This window comes from Bubalus bubalis, chromosome 8, assembly GCF_019923935.1.
Source record: "Bubalus bubalis isolate 160015118507 breed Murrah chromosome 8, NDDB_SH_1, whole genome shotgun sequence".
Lineage (NCBI taxonomy): Eukaryota > Metazoa > Chordata > Mammalia > Artiodactyla > Bovidae > Bubalus > Bubalus bubalis.
Genome location: NC_059164.1, coordinates 86363739 through 86376375, shown reverse-complemented (window position 1 = coordinate 86376375; position 12637 = coordinate 86363739). Strand labels below are relative to the sequence as shown.

Here is a 12637-nt window from a genome sequence, read left to right as displayed (position 1 = left end):
ATTGTTGATGAGACAGAAGTCTTTAAAGGCAGCTTTGGTTTTTAGAACGGCATCCCATGCTGGGTACCCAGCGCAGCCTGGCTATGTGCTGGTTTCCATGACAGAGCTACTGTCCTTCCCCCAGCAGGGAAGAGTTAGTAATAGCAGAGATGCCCTCATGCCCTACACTGACAGGTGGCAGAATGAACAGTGACCTTTATTTCAATTATAGTAACTGATCATGTCTCTTACTGAATTGAGGAAATGGTAAGGGCTATTTCTTCATTTTCATGTCTGTACTTACTGACATCTTAGAAAAATAAAATCTGTGTGTGAATTGTCGATACTTACAATGCCTTGAATAAACATGGAGAGGAAGCATGAAACATATGTTGTGCCTCCCTTTTGCACTTGCCAGTCCTTTATCTGTACTTCTCCAGGAAAGGAGATTCAGTTTCCCCACACACACCTCAGACAGTGTCCAGCTTCTAGATACTATGAAATACTGCCTGATTTTAACATTTTAAGGCTGTTCCTGTTATTTGAAAGCTTGGCACCATGGGGAAAGTCTAATAGTGAAGTCTAATCTTAAATTTTAGTAGTAATCACATTAAAAAGAATAGTGCCTGTTAATGCTTTAACTGTAGGCAGAAGGATTTTTTCTGTGTGGTAATAAAGAGTCTAATGTGCAGTTCTAGTTAAAGTGCTGAATATATGTCAGTGTGTTAAAGATTTTTAATATGAGAATATGAAGAAATTTTAATTTGATAGGAAAGGGAAGTTTTAAGTGATAAAATTTGCTGTTTTAAGAAGGAAACCTTGCCTGACAAGATGGAAACATGTTGTCAAGGGGCACCAGTGCTAGAATAATTGAATGAATTTGAGATTATAAAATCCTTAGTGCCAAGGCTGGTCAAAATAGAATGATATAATGAAGCATGAAATGGATGTCTTCATGTTCTTTTAATATTTTTTTCAAAGTGAAAGACTGATAGAGTAATAAGAACATTTACAAAAGTATTGTCTTCTTTATGTTAAGATTTTACTATACCTGTATCTTGTAGAATTTGAATGGAAGCAAAGCAAGAAAAATCACATTACTTATAGGGAAGATAGAGTTTGACTAATTGTATAATTAAAACTTACTGTAAGCAGTTTTTTTATCACTAGGAAAGTTTCAAGTAAAACTGTCAAGGAGTCATTATAAAAGTACTTAACTGAGTTATATTTTGAATTCTGTATATAATTGCTTTTTCCATTTGCCAACAGTAATACTTGTAAATGGAAAATCTAAAAGTATAATTTAGGAACCCATAATAATAATTTAGGAAAGTAATCAGTTTTTTATTGTTTTTTTTTTTTAAATTTCAGAAAGCTTCATTTTGTTTTGACATTTAATAGTCCTTTCATTTCACTAAGACAAAGAAGTCTCCCCCTTTGCCCCCCCCTCCCCGGCCTCCAGCAGATCAAAATAAAGTAAAATTAGTAAGAGTAGAGATCTTGATTTTTGTAGAGTCTGTAAATAGTGCTTATTTTAATGGAATTTGTGTTTTCATGTATATTGCTCCAAATATTTAAGGCTTTTAAATCAAGGATGTACAAGGTAAACTTTGCACAAGGACAAAAGTTTCGTCCCAAGGACCGTAACCCTCATCTGAAACAGCTGCTCTCGTGGCTTTGTGTTTCCCTGGAGGAAGAGTGACAGTCACACTGAATGGTTGCTTGGCCTATGGGAGTTTTTGATGTCCTTACATGAGGCTTAGACAGGAGGAGCCAAGACTGAGAGGTTACTGCGCAGTTGTGAAGTGCCTACTCATTGCCTCCCCCGAGGTTACCTAGGACCCCTTCCTACTAATAACGTTTAGGACAATTTGTGTACTTGCTTTTCATATTCTATACAGTCTCTGTCTTTCTCTTTCTCTCTCTAGGTTTTAATGAAAGATATTGCCACTCCCATACCAGCAGAAGAGGTGAAAAAAGTGGTCAGAAAATGTCTTGAGAAAGCTGCCTTGATCAATTACACGAGACTCACAGAATACGCCAAAATAGAAGGTCAGTGCAGTGAGCAATTGCTGAAGTGGCCGTGAGAGCCAACAATGCCTATTAACCGCATTTTCTGTGAGAAGTCCTTTCCTTCCCTGAACAAACCTGTGCCATGGCAAAGGGAAATGTCTCATTAAAATCTCAGCTGGTGAACTGAAGAGCTTTTTCCTATTCATTGCTTTAATATGCCTCCTGGGACTCTGCTTGAATGAAAGACCCGGGATTCGTGCTTAAGTTGTCCTTTGTTCTTATTTTGAGTTTTGAAGAAACCAAAACGTGTTTTCATGGGTTGTATTTTTTGACATTACAGTGAGTATGTCTAACATTTAAAGGATGGGCAGTGTATTCATTCTTGGTCTGTAACAGTATAGTGTTACATAATTTCATTTTCGCTTCTGCAGCATCTCTCAGAGAAAAGAGGAAACTTGTTGATTATGGTGAGGGCTGAAACAAACTGATAGAATGTTCTTGCAACTTTTAATTGCTTACAATATACTGATGCATTTGAAAGATTAGATCTCTTGAGAGGATTGTGCATTTTTTCTCTTTCTTCAGGTTTTATTCATTAAGGATAATTATTCATTTTCTTCATTAAGGTTTAAGATGCTTAGAATTACATAGATTGAAATTTGTGGCGAAGTCACACAATCAGCTCTTATCTAACCGTCCTTTGACTGATATAATTAAAAGCAATAGAAATGACCTCAGATTCTCTAATTATCATAAAACTAGCTTGTGTAATACATGTAGCTTTAACTTAGGGAAGAAAAAGTTTATGGTGTTAAATAGTTATCTCTAAAAATAAAAAATAATTGTCCATTAGAAAAAAATTTAATGACTTCTAATATAAAAGTGTACTTAATGAATTATAAGTTTATTAGTTGATATTATGATAGATTCATCAAAATTGGGACGGTGAAATAGATTATTATAATTGGCTGTGTTATATCCTTTTTTCTCTCCAAACCTGATCAGGCTTTCTAACGAGCACGTGATAACCAACCTCCTGAGTGATTAACAAAAAAGCCATCCCATCACTATAGCAACCAATATTATATCACGAGAGTAACAACATGAGACCTCCTTAGTTACGAGTTTAACATCATTAATTATGATATCATGTTGTGTTAAAGCAAAAGCGATGAATATTAGATCATTTGGGGAAAGTAGAAACAGATTGGTTTTCACATTTTCAATACTCATCCAAACAATTTTCATGTTTTGGGAATATTTTGGGTTTTGTGAACATGGATTGAAAGAATTTATATAAAAATAGAGATACTAAAACTTTCAAGTTTGGCAAAGAGAAAAAACTTGTGGATAACCTAAGCAAACACAGTATTGTTTTATCCAAATATTATGAACCCTGTACAAAAAAACTTTGAGAATCCTTTTGGTTTTTACTATTTTAGTTAATATTTTTGACCATTATCTTATCCAACATTGGTCTTAACTATTTTAGTTAATATTTTTGACCATTACCTTATCCAACAATATTGAAAAAATATGCCATATATTTTTAATTTTATTTCTGTATTTATTTTCTAGTTGTAGAGTCCATTTTAATATGGACAAATGAAAAACTTTCTTTTATTTATGCAGAACCATGGGCTTCTTTCATTAATCAGCTAAATAAACACATTAACAATGTGATCAGAAAGAAATGGTTATTCTGAATCACACACAAAAACAAGTCTGTGTTAGAGGACAGCCTAAAATAGGGTCCAGTGGGGTGGGAGCAGGGAATTCTCCCACCTGTTCCTTTCTGGAGTCATCCCTCTCAGAACATTCTAGAAAAGGGATCTTAGAAATCTTGTCAGGTAGGACTGCTGAGCAGTCTCTTTTCAAAAAAAAATGCATGCTTATTAGAAAAGGAAAACTTTTATGCTTTTCATTTTCTCCCTTTCCCCTCTTTTTTTGTATCTTCAAAAATAGAGTTTTGCTTCATACTTAGGATCAGACCAAGAACAAACTCAACTTTAAGTTAGAAATTGGAAGTGGGCTGATTTCTTTGCTTTTACATTATGCAAGTGAGTGACATGGATAGACTTTGCTTTTCTCCTTAATTTTCTTCTCTTATGTTTTAGGCCCAGCAGAAAAGGAAACAGGTAATAAATGTTTGTGCATGCATGTGCCGTTATTTCTAACGTGGTGGTGTTGTGTTTTGATATGGATGAATAGCTCTTTCCCTTTCAGGGGTCTTGTTTGATCACTTTGAATAAGATACCGAAAAGATTTTGACTTTTGTTGGAGCTATTGCTAATGCTTTGTAGGGAAAATACAGGCCATTTATCTCTGCAAAAGTTCAGTAATATTTTTTGATATGAGTTCAAAGCAATACATGTTAGGCTGTGTTAATGTTATGCATCAGGTTTTAAGCATGTACACTAATCTTATTTGGAGCTGTCGCCAATATGTGAAGGACTCTTACAACTAGAAAAAAGGACCATCTTCCTTTCATCATTCCCGGAAGATAACCTGAGATTAAAAACATATAATGCTGTTAAATAAAAAGTAAGCTGCTCTTACCTTCGCAAGTTGTTCATCATAGCAGAGGTTATAAAACTCCATTCTCAAGAAATTGCTGGGAAAGAGTTCTTCTCCAGGTCTCTATGGTTTTTTAAAGGTTTTGTTACTTTTGTGTGTGTGCATACCACTTTTTCCCATTGTAATTAATTTAATTAGGGGCCATTGTGAGTTCATCCCATCCATCTCTGCTTCAGATTCTTGCAGGCAATGTCTCTACTGAAATTGTTCACTGTTTTGTCTCCTACACCCAGTACTGTGCCCATGACACAAAGTAGATACTCACTACTTGGAGAGAGACAAATGGGCCATTAGTTAGTTCCACCTGAAAACAAAGGTGCTTGAGACAAGTGATGGACCTTTCTAATGCTAGTTTTCTCATCTTAGTCAAATTTTGCATGCGGTCTTATAGACAAGTTTACTTGGGTTGTTTTTAACTGAAGTTTTCCATTCAGGACACTATTTCATTTTTGTTTTTTCCTACCTTCAATTCTCTTCCAGTATTTGACCTCAGAAAGTGTCAGGAACAAAACACTCAGAGTGAAGAAAAGGGGAAAGAACACACCTACAATGATCGCTGAAGTGCACTTTAGAAAAAAATGAATTCAGAAAAGAATGTGAGACTCTCCTCCCTTCTCATGACAGCCCATTGTGAGAGCCACAGTCCCATGCTCTTTAACAAACTTTTTCAAAACCTTTGAGAGCATTTTATCCCCCACATTTCTGTTGAAAATAGTTTTTACGTAGTTTGCAGACAAGAACTCCAGGGTTGTTAGTGGTTTTCCCATTTGCCATAGAGTAAACAAGTCAGCCAGCTGGGACTAGAGTCAGGTATCCTGATCCCCAACCTACAGTGGCTACGCTTCGGCCCCCGTGAAATGAGACGGGGTCACAGTTCGCCTTGGTAAGAATGGAGCAGAGGCAGTTGCCCTACTTGTGAAACTTGCTGTCCCCTGTGCACTCACTTCCACCAGATAAAAGTCAGTCTTCCCTTCACTTGTGTTTAACATCCCTGCCATTTCTCAGCTGTCTAGGCTGCAGACTCTGGGAAAAAGAGTTTTTAAAACTTAAATGCTTGCATAGAAAAGAGAAGAAAAAATCGGTATAGTCTCAGTAGTTTAAGTGAATGGAAGAGAAAGTTACCCTCCATGAAAGACTGTTCTGAAGTAACAAAAGAGAGGTTTTTAAGAAATGTAGTTATATTCTTCTAGTTTCATTGGGTTGCAAGTTAACAGGGTTGCTTAGTAAATGTTCTTGGAGGTACTTTTAACAGTGAGTAAAAATGAGAGTATCAGTTGCATGTGGAGGAGCTTAAAAGCTTGATAAAACTTTGAAATAGTACTCTCTTGAGCATTATAATCATTATCCTTAGTTAGTTTGTACGACGCAAAGAATAAAATTCATCCAGGGTTTGTCATCATTTTGTCGTCTATTGACCTGCCTGTTGCCCCAGGGGTTTTTCATTTATACTGCTTCAATAGTTTCTTAAACTGCTCTTCAAAATAAATATTTTACAGATGAGGCAACTGAGACTTTAGAAGAAGTCAGCAACTTGCATGAGGTCATGCTGCGATTAAAATTCAGCAGACCTGAGATTTGCACCCATGTTCCTCAGTCACCATAGCCCCCTCCATGCTCTTCCTCTGGCTTCCCTGCCTCCAGGGCTGTCTGATCCAAAGTCATGACATTTTCTGAGAAACCACTCACATGCATCACAAAAGCCAAGGGTTATTTGTACAATCACTTTTTCCAAAAATAATATTTAATAAGAGGAAACAGTTACATGCTAGGCACTATTCTAAGCACTTTACATGGATCCATTTATCCTTTACAACCTCTCTTTACAGTAAATATTACTTTTATTTTAAATATTACTTTTATTACCTTTTAGAAAACAGAAGCAGAGGGGTAATTATCTACGAGCTGGTCTCTGGTCACATAGCTAGTAAGTGGAAGATTAGAACCCACTGTCTACCTATTAAGCTGTTTTCATATTTTCCCTGCATCTTCCTTCCTCTCCATTTTGCACGTGGTTAAAATGGACATATGAAATGGAACATTGCTGCCCATAGACATACAATGAAAGCCATATTTGTAACTTAAAATTCTTTGGTAGTTGTTTTTAAGAGGTATTTAAAAAAGCAGTGAAATTAATTTTAAGATTATAGGTTATTAACCCAATATATCCAAATACTACCGTACAAAAAATATATTCAGTATACACAGTTATTACAATATTTTACATTCTTTTTTTCCTATGATGTTTTTGAAATCCAGTGGATCCTCTGCCAGCACACCTCCATGAGAAGTAGCTACTCATCCATATCACAGTGACCAGTGGCTGCCGAACTGGACAGCACAGGTCTCTGGTGGAAGGCTAAGAGGACTCCAGAAACTAAATCTTTATTTTCCCTGACACTTCTAAAGTGTCAAATGTTGAATGTAATTAAAATGTGCCACTTCTCTACAACCCCGAATGATTCTCCCCTATTTTTCTTTATAACCCATATGATCTAACACGGAAGAGAGTTATTTCATCCAGCTATTGTCCCAGAATGTTAGCCCCTCCCCTTCAAGGGCAGGGCTTGTGTATTTCAAAACTGCTGTATCTCTAGTGCTGAAAAAAGTGCCTGGTGCGTTGTTACTCGATATAAACTTTATTGAATAAATGATTGAGTTTATGGCACAGTGATCAGACTCTACAGTAGAGAGAATATCTGTAAACTAGCAAGCTGGCTTACAAAAGGTCATTCAAACCAACCCCTGAATGTTAACAGTATAGAGCAAAAACGAACCAGTGATTTAAAATAACAAGATTGGAAAAATTAAACCAGAATTTCATGCCCTTTATTAGGGTGGAAGTTGGGGGAGGCGTGGTGAAGAGGCTTTGGATCACACAAGCCAGAAGTTACAGACAGCAATTGTATTAATTACAGCTAGTAATCTAACCTGTTTCAGTAGTTGTTTCTATAATTTAGAATGATGTTCAGTGTTTGCCTCAGAATTTCATCCTTGGGAATTCTTCAAATTTTCCATTGGCAGCACAGATTTGAAGAGAAAAAGGAATTTTACAACTTTATATTAGATGAAATAAAATAGATGAGCCCTCTCTAAATGCCTTCTTTCCTTCTTGGAAATTACTTATATGAGTTTTATGAGAACACATTTGTAATTCATTTGAAGAACCTGAAATTTCTAGAAAGCAATTTTTTGTTGTTGTTGTTTGAGATTTACACTGTTACCAAATCAGCTAGTTTCCTCTTTGGTTAATTTTACCCCTAACTTTTTGTATAATAGGAGGATCATTTTTATTGATAATCCAAGGTTGAAAATGATACTGAAACTAGGTTTCTAATTGTGTGTGTGTTTTTCTAATCCCATGCCTTATTGATGCAAATTAGTTATTTTTAAAGAAGAATCCATTTGTTCTTTAATTCAAGGAATTTTTTTAATGGACAGAAACAACTATAAAATGTCTAATAACCATCTCTGCTTTCTTCTAAAAACTACATAACATTTTGTGAGTTACAATAAAAGAGGAGGAAGACCTCTTCTTAGAGCTTGCCTTGACCTGAGATGTTTTACATCAGTTTGGTACCTAAGCTCCTTGTAAATCTCAATACGTGGAGGTGCCCTGAACAGAAGGTAGCATGGAATGAACACGCAGAGGCTTTGTGCAGTGAGGATCTGTCTGGGCCCTTGTTGCCAGGTTCCCGGCTCTAACCCCCTAGTGCTCTCATTTTCAAGGTCTCAGTTGAACAGGAGAGACGTGCTTTCCCAGAGGGCTGCTTGCTTTCTTTTAGTGGGGAAGTTGCACTGCAGCTCTCCTTACGTCATTAGGATGTGTTTGCCATCTGGGTGGCATTTTAATTTAGCACTTCATTGTCAAAGTGGAGCGGTAAATAATAAATATATGAAATCAGTAAAGAATCTGCCTGCAGTGCAGGAGCCCCTGGAGATGCAGGTTTGATCACTAGTTGTGGAAGATCCCCTGGAGGAGGGCATGGCAACCCACTCCAGTATTCTTGCCTGGAGAATCCCATGGACAGAGAATCTCCTGGACAGAGGAGTCCATGGTGTCACAAAGAGTCAGACACAACTGAAGCAACTTAGGACGCACGCACATTCTACTTAAGGACATGTGTGTACAGAAGTAGGTATATAAACTGCAGAGTTGATGAAAATTTTTTTGTTAATGAATAGTTTCTTTCTACTATTTCCAGGATAACATAACAGTTTACTATCATCAAAGTTTTTTGAGTTTCCTTACAAATTTGATTTTAAAATTTTTGAAGGATTATGTGTTACCATGAATTCAGGCTAGAATGTCTAAGTAATAGACCTGAAATCTTGCATTCCCATAAACCCTGACAACACTTTTCAAGAGGTAATTTGTGTACTAAAAGAAACAAGCGGAAATGCAATTAGTTGCTCAGCCATGTCTGACCCTTTGCAATCCCATCGACTGTAGCCTGCCAGTCTTCTCTGCCCATGAAATTCTACAGGCAAGAATACTGGAATGGGTTGCTACCCCCTTCTCCCGGGGATCTTCCTGACCCAGGAATTGAATCTGGGTTTCCTGCATGCAGGCAGATTTTTTTACCATCTTAGCCACCAGGGAAGCCCAAATTCCTTGCCTTGAAAATAATAAAATTAAAGTATTGAAGAATTTCTGTCCAGCCTTTTAGGACAATGTGACTTAGACTCTGGCATCTTGGCCTGAAAGTAAAACCCTCAGTGACCATTTCTACTTCTGATGATTTCAACTGATGGTTTAGGGACAAATTGATAGATACAATTTCTAACTCTAAAACAGAATGACCTGTTGTCATTTTCTTTAAAATATTTGAGAAAATCATATAAATCTGTAAAGGTTTTTGTTTTTTTTTTGAGCTACCCTGATTTAGTATCGCTGATTATCTAGATAGGGATCAAATTAAAATTCATTTTTGCACTATATATAAGGAAAAGCTGTGAGAATTTTTCAGGTGGTCAATAAAATATTTAAATTACCTATGAAGATAATTGTTTTCTGATAGCTGTAAATTGCTTTGATTCTATCAGCTAGGATGATACAATTGAAATGTTAATTTTAAACTATTTTTATCAGCATGTTCTTGTCAATATATTGATGTCTCTCATACCTCCTTGCCACACCATTAGCCTTATTCTATATGATGCATGTACAGAAGGTATTAAGACCATATTCTTTTTTAAGCATTATGCAAATAATATAAATTCATTTTGACTATTTCCACATCTGATCTGGAATAAATGAGGATTTCTAGTATGTTTATTTGCCCCAACTTTTCTCTCGCACCAACTCACTAGGCACTCAAGATAAGCAATATAAAATTTGTGTTCATGTCAGTTAGCCAACTGATGACAAAGTTGGCAGATTCATTCCATATATCCAAAGCCAGTTTGGGAACATAACAGGCAGGATTGCAGGGATTATTGACTAGAAGAGGCAAGCGAAGGCATGATTTGCTTACATCCAACAGAGCTTTAATGTTCTGTGTGTATCTTCCGTCAGCTTAGGACAGAGTACAAGTGTGTGGTACAGTGGTTCATTAGCTCTCTGTACACTCAGGTCACTAACCAACTAAGTGAAAAGTCAAATGAAGACCTGAGGTGCACCCCTGTATGCCAGTGGCAGCATGGCGGCAGTGCTTTCAACACGCCTGGGACCTCTGCACCCACTGTTTATCCACAGCTTTAGTTACCAAAGGACAAGGGTTCTGACAAAGCAAGGAGACATTTCTTTTCAACTTTTTATTTTATATTGGAATACTGAAGCTGAAACTCCAATACTTTGGCCACCTGATGCAAGAACTGACTCATTTGAAAAGATGCTGGGAATGATTGAAGGCGGGAGGAGAAGGGGAGGACAGAGGATGAGATGGTTGGATGGCATCACCGACTCAATGGACATGAGTTTGAGTAAACTCTGGGATTTGGTGATGGACAGAGAAGACTGGTGTGCTGCAGTCCATGGGGTTGCAAAGAGTCGGACACAACTGAGCAACTGAACTGAACAGCTAGTTAGCAATGTTGTAATAGTTTCAGGAGGACAGCAAAGGGTCTCAGCCATACACATACATACGTCCATTCTCCCCCAAACTCCCCTCCCATTCAGGCTGCCATGTAACATTGAGCAGAGTTCTCTGTGCTATACAGTAGGTCCTTGTTGGTTATCTTTTTTGAATATAGCAGTGTGTACATGTCCATCCCAAATGCCCCAACTGTCTCTTTTCCCCATTCTTCCCCCTGGCACCCATAAGTTTGTTCCCTAAGTCTGTGAGTCTGTTTTTGTTTTGTAAATAAGTTCATTGTATCATTTCTTTTTCGATTCTAAATAGAAGGGATGTCATATGATATTTCTCTTTCTCTGTCTGACTTCCTTCACTCAGCATGACAATCTCTAGGTCCATCATGGAGACATTTCAGGACACTTAGCCCTGTCTCCTCTAAAATTAGTCCTGGGTCTGCATTCCTCTAATGTCCTTTCTGATTGACCTTCGTTTTAGTTCTGGGAAAGCATTAGTATGTTTTGCTCCATCTAAAGCAACTGTTGGCTGCACTGTCATGCTACCCTCTGCTTTTGGCTTCTGGCCTTTATATTGGGGTTAATATTGCCAGTGCTGAATGACTTGTCATGCCATAAAGTCTTTTGTGACCTAAGTGAACAGAACTTTTCCTTGATCATCCGTCTCTTTGTCAATGTGTCATCCATCTCTTTTTCAGTTATCATTTTATTCTAAGTGTGAATTGCAATAGATAAGGACAGTTTCAGAGACAGTCATAGTGTATTCCATATATAAAAGTATGAAAACCTGAGTCAATCATGAAAAATGTTCTCTTTCCGGATTAGGCTATCATAGGAACATGACCCTAAGTCTCAATGACACCTAAATTTAAGATTTTTTAAGGGCAGTCAATACCTTTTAGTCTTATAAAGGGCATAGTAAGCCTCAGCTTTCTAGCTCTGTAGCTGCAAACTTCCTGTTACTCACACCCACTTGTCTCTTCTCTTCTGCATCATCAGGGGATGAGATGAGTTATCTTCTCTTCAAGGCCAACTCATCCACCTGTGATGTTGACCCCATTTCTACCTACCCCTTTCTGGAGGTATTTTGTTCCATCATATATCCCTTCTTTTTCCTGTGACTTGTACCTCTGTATTCTTTTACATTATTTACCTTCCTTTTATAACATTGGTATCTCCCTAAAAAATACCTTATCTTGAGTTCTGCCTCCTTTCAGCTGCCATCCAAAGAGCAGGGTATAATCTCACCTTCGTTTCACTCACTTTCGTTCCACTTTGCCCAAAGAAGTTTCACTCTACTTGGCCCAAAGAAGATTGCCTTGCAGTCTCACCAGTCTGGTGGGGAGTTAGTTACCCTAGTCTGGTGTATGGCTGGTCAGAAGGAGAGAGGGAGGGAGGGAAACTTTTAAATTCTGCTCCTGCCTCCCACCACATTGCCTTGAGACATCCAATGCCTTACCTCTAGTCATTGGGATTGGTAGCAGTAGGTCAGGGGGCCAAGATCTGTGGTATTATCAGAACAGGGGCTCAGCTGTGATTCAGTGAGAGCTTGATGAAAACAGGAAAGAGCTGAGCCACCCCCACTCATCCCTTTACTCTTCTGCATCCCAACCTGCTAGCCTGGTGAACTAAAGGTAAGGAGACTTTTAACCAAGTGCTGTTGCTTTAAATCTAACAAATCAATGGTGAATCCCTATCCATAGGAGTTGCCTGATGGATTAGTATGAAAGGGAATCTATCAGTATTGGTTCTGTGTTGCCTGAGACTCTCTACTCCAAAGACTAAGATTCTCATCTTTCAAAGTCCCTGCAAAGGGCACAGGCCCACCCATCACCCCATTCTCTGTACTTCCAAATGATCTTGAGCTCTCAATCCAAAATTACTAGACCCCTAAGGAGTGCAGCTCTTAGTAAAGACAATAAGTAATATGTATTATCTGGAACTGGTGGAGGAAGAATTTAAACTGAGTATAATATTCTCAAAGCAATACAGGAAGATGCTTAGCAATATGATGCAGCAACTAGCAGTCGTGAAAAACTG

General features: G+C 37.6%; 1 protein-coding gene across 19 annotated transcripts in view; it reads left to right on the top strand.

The window, feature by feature from the left end:
• The window catches only part of CADPS2 (calcium dependent secretion activator 2), a 591939-nt gene that overhangs the window by 455762 nt on the left and 123540 nt on the right, over window positions 1-12637 (top strand). For 15 of the 19 annotated variants that reach the window (XM_045166445.1, XM_045166444.1, XM_045166437.1 and 12 more), the window contains exons 16-17: window positions 1908-2031; window positions 4110-4130. In XM_045166445.1, the coding sequence (XP_045022380.1) occupies window positions 1908-2031; window positions 4110-4130 (145 nt within the window). The remainder of the gene's footprint in view (window positions 1-1907; window positions 2032-4109; window positions 4131-12637) is intronic. The other 4 variants (XM_045166442.1, XM_045166438.1, XM_045166443.1 and 1 more) reach the window with 1 other exon arrangement.